The sequence below is a fragment of the Manis javanica genome, chromosome 4 (genome assembly GCF_040802235.1).
Source record: "Manis javanica isolate MJ-LG chromosome 4, MJ_LKY, whole genome shotgun sequence".
Taxonomy (NCBI): Eukaryota; Metazoa; Chordata; class Mammalia; order Pholidota; family Manidae; genus Manis; species Manis javanica.
The window spans coordinates 124,365,443-124,384,701 of NC_133159.1; the positions used below are offsets into that span (position 1 = coordinate 124,365,443).

Below are 19,259 nucleotides of genomic sequence, written 5' to 3' on the forward strand. Positions count from 1 at the left end.
ATGAGGTGACAGCTGATACCCTCTCTGTATTGACGACATACTGTGGCTCAGAAAGGTGGAGTGATGGTTCAAACTCACACAGATGCTGAGGGAGGGAGCTGGAATCCAGTTGCCTCATAGCCACTCCCCTGTTCCCAGCTGGCCTGAACACAGGGACAGGACGGAGAGTCTAGGTGCTTGGAGAGTGAGGGCTTAGTGGATGCAGCTCCTCCCAACTTTAGCATGGCACCAGGCCGTGGCTGTCCCTGGCTGGTATGGCCCACTGGTAACTTCGGTGGGTTCTAGAGTCAGCCTATTCAACCTAATTTGGCCCCAACTTTTTTGACCAAGGAATTCCCTATTCCCCATTGAGGAATGGGGCTTGGGTCTAGGAAACACCAGTCAGGTTCAGGGTCCCACCCAATATAGACTCCCCTCATAGCCCCTCTCAGGTGGTCCTCTGGCCTTGCTAGGACCAAAACCACTAGGTGCAGAAGAGACGGAGGAGCATTTATGAGGTACCACTATGTACCACACGCTAAGTAAATACTGGTCAGAGTCTGAATTTAATTTCTTAAAAAACCCTTCCATGTGTCAGGCTCAGAGCCAGGCACAGGGTGTGAGATGAGCAGACATGGCCCCTGCTCTCACAGGACACACGGTGTGCTGGGGACGACAGTCTTCAGAAAACTGCTCAATGTGCCTGCAGTTGACAAACCTCAGCTCCAGTGCCCTGATGGAAAGTGCCAGGAGCTGTGGGAAGATAGGAGGGATGTGGTCCCGGCAGGGCTCAGGGAAGGCTTCTAGGAGGAACGTGTGTCTGAACTGAAGAAAGACGAGCAGGAGTCCTCTGGGGGCTGGGTGTCTAGGTGAGGGGCTCTCAGTGCCATCCTTCCCTCAGATGTCAGACCCATAACCCATCAGAGTGTCCCCGTGTTCAGTGGGGGTGGGCAGGGCAGCGGCCATCCCCGCCCACTGCGGTGTCTCTGGCCCTGCAAGAGCACCCCCGCAGCCATGAACCACCTGGACTCCAGCAGCAACCCGTCCTCTACCACGTCCTCCACACCCTCCTCGCCGGTGCCCTTCCTGACATCGTCCAACCCGCCCAGCACCACCACACCAGCCAACCCCTCACCCAGCCAGCAGGAAGGCAGGTTCAGCTTTCCAGGTACCACGCCTCGGGGCTTTCTCAGATCCTCAGGGACAGAGTCACACCCCAGCAGGTCAAACACTGTCACCACTAAGAGCAGGGGGCCAGGCACTGTGCTGAGCCCAAATACATTGAAGTATTTAAACGTGGTTACAGCCCTGTGGCAGATGGTGCTATTGCACCCATTTGACAGATGGGAACACTGAGGTTCCAAGAAAGGAGGTGGCTCGCCCTGCGCTGTACAGCATGTAAGCGGCAAAGCCAGGATCAAAGCAAGTCAGCCTGATGTAGAGCGTGGGTTCTTGATGTGGTCCCCACGCTGCCCTCCCGTGAATGGGGTGGCTTCTCCTGGGTGTTGTTCACTCACCTGGGCTTCCGAACTCCCTGGAAGCATGGTAGGCAGCACAGGGAGCCAGGGCAGACCCAGAAGGGCTGGGAGAGAGAATCTGGGGCTCTGACACTTACCCAGTCTGTGATCTGGACAAGCTGCTCAAAGGGGAGCATTCATTCCCTTTTCCATAAAGCAGGAGACCACATGAAGTTGGAGTTCGGGTTACCCCCACTGTGTGGATGAGAACAGGGAACCCCACAGGGGAGGGTTTGCTGGGGCAAACAGGAGCCAGAGCTGACTTCTAATGCCACCTCTGCCCAGCTGTTGCCTGGGCCTGAAGAGCCAGGAGCCCCCACCTGTCCACGGAGCAGGGCGAGGTCCATTCGCCCATTTCAGGGCTGAGCCACAGCCGCAGCCTGCCTGGCAGCTCCTCACAGTCAGCCTCGGTCCTTGGTGTATTTCAGCTGGCAGCCCAGAGGAAGGAGCAGCCACTGGGGCACCCCAGTGTGCCCTGGGTCCAGGCCTCACTGCCAGCTCCAGCTGGGAGTCCAAGTCCGGCTCACCTGCCGCAGGGCCCTGGGGCTCCAGGCCTAGGACGACAGGCACAGCTCTGGCCTGGCTGTGACCACATGCAGCCGGCAGAGGCCTGGCAGCTTCTCTGGGCCCATCTCCCCTGAATTCCAGGGACTTTTTGGAGGTGGTGAGAGATTGTTTTGGTAGGAATCTTTTTTCTCCTTTGCCTGCCCTTTGCCTTAATGCACACATGGCTGAGCATCTCCTGCATCACCCAAGCCCATTTGATTTACTGCTTCTCCCATTCTGCTCTGTCATTATGCTCTGAAACTGGGCCTTTTGCTAAATCTCCTAGTTCGGGTTTTTCCCCAAGGAAGGGCCTGTTTGGAAAACAATAGCCATAGAAAAAGTTTGTTTTGTAATGTCAGCCAGAGCCTCTCAGCTTCCCTTGATGGCACCAAACTGGGCCATCACTATCCCCTGCACAGGGCACTCCCTCTCTCCAGGATGTATTATCTCTTTGGTCAGAGCAGCGCCAGGGGCTGGGCTGGCCCAGCAGTTAACCCAGGGATGGAATACCTCCTACCGTCCACCCACCTGTACCATGCAGGAGCATTTCAGCTTATCTTTGAGGATAAAAATGGAGAAAGGTTTTTGTAACTCCTTTTTATAATAGGACAATTGGAGGGGGTAGCCAATTTCCCAAGGTCCCAGAGCCCCTTGTCAGTGGTAGAACTGAGGTTAGAAGTGTGCTGTGTCAGAGTCCAGATCCCCAGCATGCCCCGTTCAGTTGCCCTTAAGAGAGGGCTTGTTTATTTTTGATGGTGAAGTCAAGTCGCTGAGACCTCAGCACCTCTGGGAGTGACTGTGGAGCTGAGGAGGACCCTGCCTCTACACACAGCACAGTTTAATGTTTCTAGAATCACTGTTTTTCTCCCCATTGTTTTTCGACCTCCTGGGTTCCTGTACATTGCAGAGAGGTGGGCCTGGGAGTTGAACAGAATTGTCCGGGGCTCAGCAGCCAGGTGAACCCCAGTCCTCCAAAGCAATCCCCGTTACTCCTGGGGGCTCCTGCCACTGCCAGCACCCGTTTACTCCTGGCTCTTTTCCTCCTTCCTGCACTCATTGCTGTGTCCTGGCCAAGCCCACCTGGGGAAGGCTGCACTCCCACACCCAGTAACCAGCCCCTCTCTCCAGAGCCCTTGCCTGTGTGCCTGCCTCCCCTGCTGCATTTGCGGTTCTCTGTGAGTGACTCATCTCCTCTTCTGTTTAAAGCTGCCTGCTTCATTCATCATAGACAGCAGTTTATCTTTCCAGGTGAGTCCTTTGCATGGTTCCACTAACTGCCCTTTGCCATGACCCACCCTGCACAGCCCACCTGGGCGCCTGTCCCTGGGCACCTCAGAGGTGCTCTAGGCTCATGCCCACCTACTTAGAGAGCCAGCTGTTTGTGGAGGCTGGGTAAGAGGGCAGGGAGAGTAGCCTGGAGGAGGGCCCTTCACAGGAGAAGTGCCTTAGCTAGCTTGGCATCCGTCCTGTCTAGCCTTTTGCACAGAGATTGCAGGCAACTTGTCCAGGGTCACACAGCCAGGAGGTGGCAGAAACCCAGTTCACAGAACGGGAGGAGAGACCTTGCTGTTGCCTTACAAGCGTCTGTCATAGTACCTTGCCCTGCATCATGACAAGGAGGCTGCTAATGTATCTTACAGAAGGGGACACCAGTTTGGGAAGGTCTGCAGGCTCCACTTTACTCAGTGGGCTTCACCTTCCTGAGCCTTACTTGCACAGTGTCATCTGCTGGCAACGGTTGGAAATGCATCTTTATTTTTGAAAGGGTAAAGGAAATCTTTCAGCCTGGTAAGACAAGTTCATTGATTCTCTTTCAGAAAAGTTGTTTTGCACACCCACTGTGTGCCAACCTTTGCATTTGTCCATATTCCTGCCGCTGAGGAGTTTATACATTTATTCCTTATTTCCCTAGCTGAATGACAAGCATTAGTATAATTTCTCTTTAACTTTAATTCTTAATTTAGCCATATGCAGGTTCCACGTATTGTAGGCAGAGTGTAACTAATTGTTTTTTTCCTTGGTTAAATAGATTTGTCTTGAAGTCGTGGTGTTTTGGTTAGGCCATGCTTTTCTATTCCCTATTATGTGAGTGACTTGGAGTATTTGTTAAGTTCACCCAAGACCATCCATATGGCATTGCCCAGGCATGTGCAGGCTGGCAGGGGCCTGGGACTTGCCCTGAAGAGCTGCCTCTGGCTTCACACCCATTTTGTTTCAGTGCCCCTCCAAGAGCCTCCCCAGGTTACTATCTCTTGGATAGTATACAGGAGAGTATACAGAAGCATTGGGGAAACATAGCTCTTCTTCCAGAAGGATCTGTCTTGCTCTAAAGATATGTTGGGAGGGGAGGAGGGCTGGATTTTGGATCAGAATGAAAGATACACTCTTAATGTCGAAGGAAAAGTCTGAGGCTTCAGAGACACTTACTCTTCCACTTGGGGTATTTCTCTGCAGCCCACACGCCTACCCCCAACTGTATGCATGCTCATCTTTTGTGGAAACCACAGCGTTGGATGGGTAGAAACGTCAGGCCTCCCTGCCCCTGGTGGTGTGTGGGCATGATGTGGTAGTGTCAGGGGGAGGCCTTCGCAGAGGCTTCCAGGGCCCAGGACCCCCTGGAAATTATGCACAGGATGTCGGGTGCCTAAGAAGGCCCACAGCTCTATCAGATTCTCCAATCCTGAGGTCCCAGAGCTGATGAGAACCTCTGATTCAGATGACCTGTAGGGGACAGCCATGGAGAAAGCCCTACCTGGGAGCTGAGGGAGATTTGATGGCCAAGTGGGAAGGCTTTTTGTCCTAGAAGGCAGGAAGAGGCTGCTGACAGCCCGATCTACTGCCACCTCTAGTCTCTCTCCTTTTGCTGAAAAAAGAGGATGGGGCAAAGGGGCCCACCCAGCCCTGGGGCTGCCAGCCTCCTTAGAGGGACCAGAGAGAACAGGAGGAGGCAGGCAGTAAAGTAGCCGTAGAAGGTTTCGCCTGTAACATGTTGGTTCCACACCGGGCTGACCATTGTCTGGTGTTCCCCGGACATGGGACTTTTACTGCTAAAATGAGGAAACTCACAGGCTCAAGGACCAGCTGCCCAATCTTGGGGCCCCCTGAGGTGTGGACTGTGCATCTCTGCTTCTCCCTTGAGAGATGCTTCACCAGTGACCCAAGTCTTGAACTGAGGGGTGGGACATCTGGCTCCAACCAGAAATTCCCAGCAGCCATGCCAGGCACCAAGTGCCACTAACCAGGCACCTTGGGGCCTGCCTTCACCCCCTGCTGGCCTGAGGGAGGGAGTATCAGTACTTTGAAGGGTTGTTTCTGCCTCTGAGCAGAGGGTCTGGCCCACATGTCCAGGAAAAAATACCCAGTTTGCTTTACCACATGCTTCTGGGGGCAGTTGGGCCACAGGGGAATGGTGTTAACTGAGGTGTCCTCGTGTAGTTGGAGTCTTTCCCTGGGACAGAGCCGTGTGGCAAAGCCAAGTAGGGGCCCCGTCCAGGTTCCCTTTCAGGAGTAGAAGTGGCCTGCAGAGTGTGCACGCAGCCCTCGAGGCAAGGAACCTTCCCTGCGTGTTTCCCTGCTGGGTTTACAAGATAGCGCCCTGTGGGGGGAGTGGGAAGAGGGTCTCATGCTGTGTGTTTGCTTTTTGTTTCCTCCAGACATTTCAGCATTTCCACAGGCAGCCCCACACCCTGACGCAGTGGATGGTACCTGGTAGGCATCTTGTGCTGTGCCCCCCTTCCCTGGGGACTCATTACAGCTGGGCCCACATCCCTGACTCCCTCCCTTCCCCACCTGTAAGTCTCTGATGTCCCACTCGAGACATTGTCATGAACCTGGGACAGCCAGATGGGACATTCTTCGGGCTAGTTGACCCTCTGGAGCAGTGAAGTCAGCCAGAAGGGTCTTATTTGCCTCCTCTCAGTGCATTCAACATTGGGTGGGGTTGTATGTGAACCTGGAGCTGTCCCATGACCCAGGAGGGGCAGGCAAAAGGCACTCAGAGGAAACTGCTAGAAATAGTTCCTGTGTTGGGAGCCCCCTCTCTGTGTCAGGCCATGCTGAGCACTGGACTCACACTCCCTCAGCAAGTAGTTATCAAAGCCATTCTCAACATGCAGATGAGAAAGCCGCCTCAGAGAAGTTAAGAAATGGCAGTCACCTAGCTAGGAAGTGACAGAGTCACTTCACAAGTAGAATTTCAGGTGCTATGCATGTGTTCAGCACCTATGGGTGTCAGCTTTGAAAGGTCTTTGGTAGTTACTGCTCACCCCTCACCCCCGCCCTACCCTTAGGTTAGTCTGGAGAAGGCCAAGGCCAGAGAAGAGAAGACTTTGTTCTCAGCCTTCTGACTGTTTACACAGCATCCTGGCTGCCTTTCCCCTGCCAAGCAGGTCAGAGTAAGGATCCAGGCCTGGTGGCCCTTACTCAGACCTCTCCCAGGGAATTCCCTGCCCAGCTAAGAGGAGCAGCCCACCCTCAGGGTCTCCTTCACAAACCCTGCTTTACTCTTAGGCTCAATGACCAGCCAAAAGCAGACATGTTGGAGGATTATGGAGCAGAGGTAAGTAGGGGTGGTGTGCTCCACAGATAAAGTCTGCACTCTCCTCTCTCTGCCCGTCTCAGCATGTGGAAATGTGTGGGCACCTGTCTGGCCAGGGCCTCTCAGGTGCCTTCTACAGCAGGTATGGGCAGATGTGTGTGGGCAGGTAAGAACAATATGCAATACAACAAAGACACATTCCTTTTGCTTTTCTGCTCTGAGCAAAGGCAGGTTCTTAATTCCCAGAGGCCTGGACCCCAGTCTGGGAGGTGCTAGTTGAGTCAGTCTGCACTGAGGGTCAGGCATCTGTATGTTACCAAAGCTCCCCTGGTGATTCTGATTGTAACAGGGCCACGAACCAGTGCCTTGACCCTTGAACCAAAGTGTCAACTGAGCCTGGCTCCCTGCAGTACAGTGTGGTTCAGAGGATGTTAGCAGACTGGTTTAATCCTGTCTGGAGTAAGGTCAGAAACTGTGTTACACAGAAGAATACCCAGAAAGGATAAATGCAGTTAAATTCTTCTATGCAACACTCTTCTCCAGCCAATGAATGATACTCACAGGTAGACCTTAGAGTGCCAAGGGAAGGTCAAATGCCATATTTTGCAGAAGACAATATTGAGGGCCTGCGTTGCTAATGACCTGCTCACTGTCTGCAGCAAGCCAGCACAGAGCTTGATGGAACCAGGTTTCTGACCCTTTTCTCCTGCCTTTCCTGGCCTGGGCTCACAGAAAGGGAAGCTGGCTGAGCCCAAATCCGTTGCCCTTCCCCATTCCTGCCTCCTCTCCCTCCAGGCTGAGGAGCCCGAGGCCAATAAGTCAGAGGCAGAAGACAACGAGGATGAGGTGGATGACCTGCCAAGCCCCCGCCGGCCGTGGAGGGGCCCCATCTCTCACAAGGCCAGCCAGACCAGCGTGTACCTGCAGGAGTGGGACATCTCCTTTGAGCAGGTGGAACTGGGTGAGCCCATTGGGCAGGGCCGCTGGGGCCGGGTGCACTGTGGCTGCTGGCACGGCGAGGTGGCCATCCGCCTGCTGGAGATGCACCACCACAACCAGGACCACCTGAAGCTGTTTAAGAAAGAAGTAATGAACTACTGGCAGATGTGGCATGAGAATGTGGTGCTCTTCATGGGGGCCTGCATGAACCCCCCCACCTGGCCATCATCACCAGGTAATCCAGCCCCCAGGCTTCTCAGAGGCCCTGTTGTTGGGGCCACTCCCTGGAGGGCATGGACGTTTCAATGTGGGGGGCACAAAGAAGAAAAACAAAAGTGGGATATCATTTCCCCATTGTATATAACCCCATGTGCCTTAAAAAAACAAATAAAATAATATCTAAGGATAGAAAAAATTCAAATGTTTCAGAAAGGTACAAAATGAAAACCAGTCACCTCCCACCCTAATTGGGTGCTTCTCCCCAAAAGTGGATACTGGAAACAGTTCCTTATCATGCCTTCCATTAAAATAAAGGCATTTACATATACCCATATTTTTAGAACTGTTTATTTATTTGTAAAAATATACAGCAAAGATCTTACTGGCTCATACCTTGCCATCTTCACTTGAGTGCAGGTCTGAGATCTGTGGTATTCTTTTGAACACCTGCACAGAATTCCTGCCAGTGAATGTGCTGTCATTCGTTTAACAACAGTTCTAGGGTGGTGGGGAGGGAAGCCTTCCTTTGTGGCATCTGTCAATTCCTGTGGTGTAAATACTCCTACCACAGCTTGACTTCAAGTGACCCGCATGATGTCACTGCAAGTAGAGTGGAATTAGGGAGCAGGTCACACAACTGGGCTCTGGGTTCTCTCTCTCGGACCAAGCATCGGCCATCCCCTAATTCTTTAACCAGTCCTCTTTTGCTGGACACCGTCATAAGTGTGTGTGTGCTGGGCGTATATAATGTTTTCACAGACACCATCCATTTCCACTCCAGAAAGGGTTCACCACTGTCCCCTCCCAACATCAGTGTATGAGCGCCCCCCCACTCCAGCCCAGCAGCAGGGGCAGTGAAACTGAAACACGTTTGACCTTGGCATTGAAAAAGTTGTTGCATATTTACTTCTAAAATCGGGGAAAGCAATCTGAGGTTAGTGAAGAGATTTTGTAGTGAATGTGAAGTCTCAAAAACAAACTAAAAGTCGCTTTAATCTCAACAGCCAAGAGAACCCTCATTAATATTCTGTTGACATTTGCCATGCTTGTACCCTATGCTTTGGAACAGCTTTCTCCTCACGCTATATTTCCTAAGTAAAAATTAATTTTCATTTCTCTTGTTTATCAGAGACATAACCACCCACCAGAACTCTTGAGCAGTGTTGAGATCACAGGTCACAAAATTCCAGCCCAAGGCATGACAGCATGATGCTCACGGAGCCTTGCTGCGGCTGCACCAGCTCAGCAGCCCCTAGGATCCCAGACCCCATCACTGTCCACCTTCTGTCTCTCATCCACTCAGTTGCATGAGAGATGGGAGACTGCTTCAAGGGAATACATATAATAAAATAGGAAAGCATTCATTCACAAAAAATTCAATGTTCTAGATATGCTGAGGGTCCTGAAATGCAGATAAGAAACCATTGGCTAATATTCCAGACCCCTTGCCCTATTCTCAAAATCTCTGTGGCTCCAAGAATCTTATCTCCTTGGAGACGGTTTGTAAACACTAGCCCCTTCCTCAGATGGCTTCAGTCAGTTGCTCCCAGGAACCAGGGAATGAGCCACACATTCTCTTTGGGTCTTTCCTCACCCTGGGGTTTAGGAGTCAGGGCAGGTGGAGACCCCTACCCAGGTCATTATGTGTCCACCAACATATGAATAGATAAAGAAAATGTGGTACATACATACAACAGAATATTACTCAGCTTTGAAAAAGAAGGAAATTCTGTAATGTGCTATATAATATGGATGAACCAGAAGGACATTATGCTAAGTGAAAAAAGACAGTCACAAAAAACAAATACTGCATAATCCCACTTACATGAGGTACTCCGAGTTGCTAAAATAATAAAGGCAGAAATTATAATGGTGTTTGACAGGGCCTAGGAGCAGAGCAGAATGGCGAGTTAGTGTTTAATGGGTACAGAGTTTTAGTTTTACAAGATGCGACGAGTTCTGTGGGTGAATGGTGGTGATGATTGCACAGCCGTGTGAATGTACTTCAAACCACTGAACTGGACACTTGAAAATGGTTAGGATGGAAATAAATGACAACAACAACACAAAGCCCCAACTTCTGGGGGACGCAGCAAAAACAGTCTTAAGAGGAAAGTATGTAGTAATCCAGGCATATTTAAAGAAGGAAGAACAAACCCAAATGAATAGTCTAATGTCACAATTATCAAAATTGGAAAAAGAAGAACAAATGAGGCCTAAAGTCAGCAGAAGGAGGGACATAATAAAGATCAGAGAAGAAATAAATAAAATTGAGAAGAATAAAACAATAGAAAAAAAATCAATGAAACCAAGAGCTGGTTCTTTGAGAAAATAAACAAAATAGATAAGCCTCTAGCCAGACTTATTAAGAGAAAAAGAGAATCAACACAAATCAACAGACTCAGAAACAAGAAAGGAAACATCACTACAGACCCAACAGAAATACAAAGAATTATTAGAGACTAGTATGAAAACCTAGATGCTAAGAAGCTGGAAAACCTAGAAGAAATTGACAACTTCCTAGAAAAATACGACCTTCCAAGACTGACGAAGGAAGAAACACAAGATCTAAACAAACCAATTATGAGCAAAGAAATTGAGGTGGTAATCAAAAAACTACCCAGAACAAAACCCCCGGGCCAGATGGATTTACCTTGCAATTTTATCAGATACACAGAGAAGATATAATACCCATTCTCCTTAAAGTTTTCCAAAAAAATAGAAGAGGAGGGAATACTTCCAAACTCATTCTATGAAGCCAACATCACCCTAATACCAAAACCAGGCAAAGACCCCACCAGAAAAGAAAATTACAGACCAATATCCCTGATGAACATAGATGCAAAAATACTCAACAAAATATTAGCAAACCGGATTCAAAAATACATCAAAAGGATCATACACCATGACCAAGTGGGATTCATCCCAGGGATGCAAGGATGGTACAACATCTGAAAATCCATCAACATCATCCACTACATAAACAAAAAGAAGGACAAAAACCACATGATCATCTCCATAGATGCTGAAAAAGCCTTCGACAAAATTCAACATCCATTCATGATAAAAACTCTCAACAAAATGGGTATAGAGGGCAGGTACCTCAACATAATAAAGGCCATGTATGATAAACCCACAGCAAACATCATACTGAACAGTGAAAAGCTGAAAGCTTTTCCTCTGAGATTGGGAACAAGACAGGGATGCCCACTCTCCCCACTGTTATTCAACGTGGTACTGGAGGTCCTAGCCATGGCAATCAGACAAAACAAAGAAATACAAGGAATCCAGATTGGTAAAGAAAAAGTCAAATTGTGACATGATATTGTACATAAAAAACCCTAAAGACTCCACTGCAAAACTACTAGAACTAATATTGGAATTCAGCAAAGTTGCAGGATACAAAATTAACACACAGAAATCTGTAGCTTTCCTATACACTAACAATGAACTAATAGAAAGAGAAACCAGGAAAACAATTCCATTCACAATAGCAACCGAAAGAATAAAATACCTAGGAATAAACCTAACCAAGGAAGTGAAAGACCTATACCCTGAAAACTACAAGACACTCTTAAGAGAAATTAAAGAGGTCACTAACAAATGGAAACACATCCCATTGTCCTGGCTAGGAAGAATTAATATCATCAAAATGGCCATGCTGCCCAAAGCAATATACAGATTTGATGCAATCCCTATCAAATTACCAACAGCATTCTTCAATGAACTGGAACAAATAGTTCAAAAATTCATATGGAACCGCCAAAGACCCTGAATAGCTAAAGCAATCCTGTGAAGGAAGAATAAAGTGGGGGGAGATCTCGCTCCCCAACTTCAAGCTCTACTACAAAGCCACAGTAATCAAGACAATTTGGTACTGGCACAAGAACAGAGCCACAGACCAGTGGAATAGAATAGAGACTCCAGGCATTAACCCAAACATATATGGCCAATTAATATACAATAAAGGAGCCATGGACATACAATGGGGAAAGGACAGTCTCTTCAACAGATGGTGCTGGCAAAACTGGACAGCTACATGTAAGAGAATGAAACTGGATCACTGTCTAATCCCATACACAAAAGTAAATTCGAAATCTATCAAAGACCTGAATGTGAGTCATGAAACCATAAAACTCTTAGAAAAAAACATAGGCAAAAATCTCATGGACATAAACATGAGTGACTTCTTCATGCACATATCTCCACGGGCAAGGAAAACAAAGGCAAAAATGAACAAGTGGGACTATATCAAGCTAAAAAGCTTCTGTACAGAAAAGGGCACTATCAAGAGAACAAAAAGGTGTCCTACAGTATGGGAGAATATATTCATAAATGACAGATCCAATAAAGGATTGACATCCAAAATATATAAAGAGCTCACACACCTCAATAAACAAAAAGCAAATAATCCAATTAAAAAATGGGCAGAGGAGCTGAATAGACAGTTCTCTAACAAAGAAATCCAGATGGCCAACAGGCACAGGATGCTCCACATCGCTAATCATGAGAGAAATGCAAATTAAAACCACAATGAGATATCACCTCACACCAGTAAGGATCGCCATCATCGAAAAGACAAACAACAACAAATGTTGGCAAGGTTGTGGAGAAAGGGGAGCCCTCCTACACTGCTGGTGGGAATGTAAATTAGTTCAACCATTGTGGAAAGCAGTATGGAGGTTCCTCAGAATGCTCAAAATAGAAACACCATTTGACCCAGGAATTCCACTTCTGGGAATTTACTCTAAGAATGCAGCACTCCAGTTTGAAAAAGACAGATGCACCCCTATGTTTATTGCTGCACTATTTACAATAGCCAAGATATGGAAGCAACCTAAATGTCCATCAGTAGATGAATGGATAAAGAAGATGTGATACATATACACAATGGAATATTACTCAGCCATAAGAAAAAAACAAATCCTACCATTTGCAACAACATGGATGGAGCTAGAGGGTATTATGCTCAGTGAAATAAGCCAGGCAGAGAAAGACAATTACCAAATGATTTCACTCATATGAGGAGTATAAGAACAAAGGAAAACTGAAGGAACAAAACAGCAGCAGAATCACAGAACCCAAGAATGGACTAACAGTTACCAAAGGGAAAGGGACAAGGGAGGATGGGTGGGAAGGGAGGGATAAGGGCAGGGGAAAAGAAAGAGGGCATTACGATTAGCATGTATAGTGAGTGCGTGGGGGCCACGGGGAGGGCTGTGCAACACAGAGAAGACACATAGTGATTTTACAGCATCTTACTATGCAGATGGACAGTGTCTGTGAAGGGGTATGTTGGGGGGACTTGGTGAAGGGGTGAGCCTAGAAAACATAATGTTCTTCATGTAATTGTAGATTAATGATATGAAAATAAATAAAAAAATAGATAAATAAAAGAAAAAAGAAAAAAGAATTGTACTATACATAATTAATTTACTTTTTTCATTTAAATTTGGACAATCCTCTAATAGATCTCACAAATTCTTTTCAATGGTAACATTATTCCACACTATAAGTCTAGCCATTCCCCATTTGATGGATGTAGAATTGTTTAGTTTTTTGCCATTACAGACAATGCTTCTGTAAATACCCATAATGAATGTGGCTTCTATTTCTGTAGGACAGAGTCCCCAAAGGGGGATTACTGGGACAAAAGGTAAGCGTGTTCAAAATTTAACAGCTACTGCCATGTCTTTTTCTTAAAAGTTGTAGTGCTTTCCAGTCCCTCCAGTAGTAAGTGAGAGAGACCATTTCCCTACACATTAGCTGTCAGTGGGTGTTACAGAACTTGTTGGGTTTTGCTGATCTTCTATGTAAAAAAATGGTATATTGTTTTAAATTGCTGTCCTTAACTACTGGTATAGTTGTGACTAGTTAGGGAAAATAAAGATTCTTTGCCCTTGTATGTATTAATTTGAAATTATATAAATCATTTGGTAGTTGAAAAAGGAGTGAAATTCCAGGCTAGGAATAAGCAGGAAGAAGAAAGATGAGTTACCTATACATACTGTTTTGTAAGATAACTATGTTGATTTTCTTAAAAAGCCAATTCAATGCTTTCTAACTTGTGCTTCTCATAAGGGAAAACATTTAAGACACTGAAAAAAAGTGTTTTCTTCTTTATTGAAAGTAAAGTGTTTTTGATTTCTTCCTCCCTCTGTTACCTATTTACCAAGCACTTTCATATATATTATTTTGTTTGACCCTTATAATAATCTTCAGAGGTAAGCAGAGGAGAGGTACCTGTTTTGGTTGGCAAAGAGGAGACTGATTCTTGGAGAAGTCATGGTGCCTGCGGTGAGTAAATGGCGAGAGAGAAGTGGAGCTCAGGTCTTCTCATCTTTTGCCTTAGGTTTTGTCCCAGGCCTTTTTTCATTTGACTTTGATATCCTGCCTTGTAGGGATCCTTATTTGTTTAATTTCTCACTGGCTTTGAGTACTTTGTCCTTCCTGCTCATTGCACCCTTAGTACCTCTGTACTTTCAAGCAACATACTGCTAACTTGCATGTGTAATTCTCCGGAAGGAAACAAAGGGTTTAGGATTAGGAACCCTGGGTTTGAATTTTTACTTGGTTTCATTTTCTCTAAAATGCAGATAATCATGACTTCCCAAAATATGGTGAAGATCAAAAGAGATAAATATATGTGAAGGCATATATTTATATACCTTTGTAAAATGCTTTAGAAACATTACTGACCATGTGTTGTCACTGATCTTAGCAGAGGGGAATCCAAAAATGGCATGCCACTTGGAGAGGCTGTTTATCCTACACAAAACAATCAGAGAATGACACATGATAGTTTATGATTGAGTGCTAAATTGTGTGGTATGGGCCATAAATGGTCAAGAAGACTAGAAAACAGGGAGATCTATGTGAGGTGGAGGGAGTTGAGACCAGGGCAGAAATGAGACTTGAGATGGCCCTTGCAGGGTGAGCAGAATTTGTACAATATATTTTCCCTCTTGTATGCTTTCTTGAGTCCTATCTTTCTAGACTGATAATTTCCATACCACTCTGCATGTTGGTGCCCAGCTGGTTGCACAAACATCAGGAGGGGGCTTATAGATTCCTAGGCGCTGCCCCCAGAGAGAAAGGATATCCTAGTTAAAAGCCTGGGCCCCTGTCTCAGTAATTTGAGTTTTTAGAAATGGACTAGATAAATTGATACAATAAAAAGCAAGATTATTGGAGTGGAAATGATGATTACAAGCATGGTCTTTGGCTTTTGTTCATCTTGAATGTATGTACGTTATTCATTGGCACCTTTAAACAGTCTTTTAGAGCCGGATTTGACAAAGATACATTTGTACTGCTATTGGTGGCACTGCCTGGTAGCTAATAATTATGTTTTAGTAGACTTGCATCTTTGTCCATGGAACTGTATTAATTTACAAAATCAAGTAAATATTTTGCTCCACTGTATCTTAATTTTATAAAATGAGTGAGAATGGAAACATATGTTAAATAAAGGGGAAATAGTGGAGTTGAGACAGAGAGAGAAATCATTGGTCATGCCAAACGCCTAAATGCAAATTGTTGGATTTGTCAATTAAGTGTGCTTGGTTGTGAAGAACAAAGTTAAGAGAACACGTAGGGCTGTTGTTACTGAAAATAGTATACACTCCCTCATAATACATAAGCCTGTTGTTGACTTTTGCTCATTCTGGTTGTAAACGTTTTCAAAAGTGCATTGTGCAATAAAGAATCTGCTTATAAATAAACGGTAAACTGGATTCCCTAACATTTTGTAGTTGAACTTTAGCCACTAACCAGCAGGTGGCTCTCAGTCACCATAAATTTGGCAGAGCAGCTAATTCATCTCTCACCTAAGATTCTTAAATTTTTATATATCATCTCTTCTTGCCCCTGTTTTACTTTGCAGGTACTGTGACAAATGCGTAGGGTATAGAACTGTTTCTTTTGGTTTTATTTTCATGATTTTAGATTGCCCAGAGGACTCTTAAGCATAGCACACGGGGATTTCTGAAATTCGGGTTGGAGGCCAAACTACTGACTTGTGATGACCTTTTCCACCCTGCATTTCTATTCTTCTGTGAACAGTTTTGTTACATTTTTAAACATTAAAAGTTTTTCTTAGTAAATTTGGTCAACAATGAGAAGGGAAAAAATGGGATTGATTTAAAATTAGAAAAATATTTGATTGCAGTATATTTTAAAGATGCTATGGTGAGAATTTCCTTGATGATATGTAAGATATTTTCTTTGAGTTCTTATTTATTCTGAACTAATAATACTCAATAAAGATTACTCAGTTTAACCCAGAAAAATTATTTCGAGTATTTACTTTGCAGAAGGCGTAGTGTTAGGCATGTATTGTCCCCAGAGTATCAGCTCCTTGAGGTCAGCTGTTCGTCTCCTATTTCCCAGCCCCTAGATGACTATCCAGCACAGAGAAGGTACTCAGTGAGTGTTTGTAGGAAGGATAGGTGGATGAGTAGGTGGATGGTTACAGAAAAATACCAGGACAGAGGACTGGACTTAATTTAAATTAGCCATCTAGTAAATATGGCTACAAGTAGCCATATCCATAGATCATGATCTTACTTTAGGGTTGGTTGTTTGGAACTATGTTGAAATTTGAGAAAATTCTGAAAGGGAATGGAAAATTTCCCTTTACCTCAAGGACCCAATATCATATATGGGACCCACATACTGGGGAATATGTCAATTCTCCAATTCCCCAGTTGACCCAGGTTTGGAAATCTTTATCCCCTACGTCCAGTCTGCTCCTCAGCACCTGTGGAGTTTTCCTCTGAGTCACTGTGTGAATTGTCCCCTCCTTACTGGTCCCTCTCCTCATTTCCCTTGCCTAGACCCTGACCCCCACCCCAAGCCTCCACCTAGATTGTACCAGCCTTCTGGTCTACTTCCCTCTCTTCACTGAAATGTCATGTGCATCTTGTTGCCAGATTTTGCCTCTGCCTCTAAAGGAGTCATGTCAGAAATCTATTTCTGACTGAAATTTAGCCTCTGTACATCTTTATATTTACAAAAAGAAACTGCCAAAAAAAGTTTTGAAAAAGAAATTACTCCTTCATACCACAGTAGCATTTGCAACCTACAGGCAAACCTAATTACAAAGTTTTGCAAACTCAATTCAATTCACTGACACCCTAGAAATATCGTCTCTTGTCCTAACTGCAAATCTCCCTGTAGTCTGCGAATAGTCAAACAATGATATTTTTTCAGACAAAACAAACATTTTATATAGTCACTTTTACATCTTTTTGCAATGCTAAGAAAAGCTAAAGAAAGCTACTTCTTGGAATTCACTGCTTTTTCAATTCTGTATTCAGTTGATAAGAACGCCCTCCCGATGAACTCTTAACAAGCTTCAACTGCATTTGTCAGCAGAAAAACATGGACTATCTGGGCTCCCCTAACCCCAGACAGCATTATAATTTAATAATGTACATCATTTGATTTTTAGGATGAAAATATTCTTACATCTTTAGAAGTGATATGAAATTTTTTGCTAAAATCTTTATAAGACAGATATCTAACCTGTTTATTAATGTGGCATTTATTTAATAAGTTCTATGTATTAAATAGGTTCCATCTTGAAAGAATATGGATTAAAAGTTGATTCATTTTATTTTTACTTTTTTATTTTTTATTGAAGTATAGTTGACATGTTAGAGATGTGCAACATAGTGATTCAGCTTTAATATTTTAAAATATTCAATATTAAATATTCTTTAAAGTTTTTAAAAACATTTCAAGTCTGTGCTAACCTCAGAAGCACAGTATTTGTATATCCTTTCCTTAACTTACTTTTCAAAGGAGAAACACTATTTCATTGTCACTGCAGATGCGGGGTTGAGCTACAAGGTGTTTTACTGACAGAATTTCCTTAAAAGTAATATTCTGAGGAGGCGGCGGTGGCCCGCCCGCCCGCCCTCGCCATCCCTTTAAAGCGTGGCGGGCGAGGGCCGGGCTGCAAGAGCGCCGGGCTGCAAGAGCGCCGCCCCGCTGGGAGCCGCGGGAGCTGCCGGGCGCGTGGGGCTGCCTCTCCCCGCCCGGCGGGCCTGGCTCCCCGGCGCCGCCCGCGCCCGGGCTCCCCGCCATGCGCCCAGGCTAGCGCCCCCGGGCACCTAGCTGCTGGCATCCTACGCCCGCTCCTACTCACCGCGCTCTGCCTGGCCGGCCGGCTCACACCCACCCGCGCCTGCCAGCTGCCCTCTGAGTGGCGCCCCCTGAGCGAGGGCTGCCGCGCCGAGCTGGCCGAGACCATCGTATACGCCAAGGTGCTGGCGCTGCACCGGGAGGTGCGCGGCCTCTACAACTATCTGCCGTGGCACTACGAGCCCAGCGAGGCGGGGCTCCTCTACTCCACCGAGGTCGAGATGCTGTGCGACCAGGCATGGGGCAGCATGCTCGAGGTGCCCACGGGCTCCAGGCTCACCTTCATGGGCCTGGGCTACTTCTGGTGTCACTCCCACGCCGTGGTCCAGGATTACTCGTATTTCTTCTTCCTGAGGATGGATGAAAATTATAACCTCTTGCCTCATGGAGTAAATTTCCAAGATGCCATCTTTCCAGACACTCAAGAGAACAGAAGTATGTTTTCCAGCCTTTTCCAGTTTTCCAACTGTTCTCAAGGGCAGCAACTGGTGACATTTCCCAGTGACTAGGAGATCCAGGAAGACAATAGGCTCATGTGCTCCTCAGTGCAGAAGGCCTTGTTTGAGTAGGAGGACCACATCAAGAAACTGCAGCAGAAGGTGGCCACTCTGGAGAAGCTGAACAAACAGCTCCGCGAACGGGTGAAGAAGGTCAAGAGGTCTTTATGGCAGGCACAGAAGAACGGCCGCCACCTGGGAATGGTGAACCAGAACCTCAGCAAGAAGCTGGCAGCCACGGCCGGTGCCATCCCGCATATCAACGCCCTGGGGCAGGAGACTGCAGGGGCCACCTACCTGCGGGGGTAGCGGGGACTGGGCAGTGGCCTCACCCAACTTGTTGGGACACATTGCCTCTTGCCAGGGAGTGGAAAGTTATGCTGGGTTTGGTTGTGCATGTATTTCAAGAAATCTTGTACATTCTATTTTTATTCTGCATTTGGTAGTATGTTTGGTTTAAAGGGCAAGTCTTGCTATCTCCTTGGTTGCTGGCCTCCTGCCCCTTGTTGGTGCTTGGAAGTCTGGAGGCAGTAGGATTCTGGAGTGCCATTTGCTCGCCTGGGGCCTGACCTCAGCTTCCAGAACAGCCTGGAAAATGCACTTAGCAGGGAAGGACATTTTAGAATCTCTAGACGTACAACACAAGAAGTTTGGCCTTTATTTCAAGAAGAGAGGCAGTGTACCCTCAGCTCTGAGCTCCGGGACAACCATTAGTTTTGAGGTATGATCTCAAGCAAGTCATGGAACTTTCTGGTGTCTCATTTTCCAGCTATTTGGAAGGAGGATGGCAGCCTTGCAAAGCACCCATGAATGCCTGTAAGCAAACATGTGTAGGGCATTCCTACTCCAGCCAGCCTTTCTTCACAGCTGAGGCAT

At 46.3% G+C, this 19,259-nt stretch overlaps 1 protein-coding gene across 1 annotated transcript; it reads left to right on the plus strand.

Annotated features, from left to right (window-relative positions):
• Positions 1–993: 993 nt before the first annotated feature.
• Positions 994–18,692, plus strand: LOC118973979 (uncharacterized). Its single transcript, XM_037026701.2, is given in 4 exon segments — positions 994–1,147; positions 6,431–6,600; positions 7,375–7,665; positions 17,634–18,692. Coding segments are annotated over 4 exon segments (1,674 nt in total).
• The last annotated feature ends 567 nt before the right edge of the window (positions 18,693–19,259 follow it).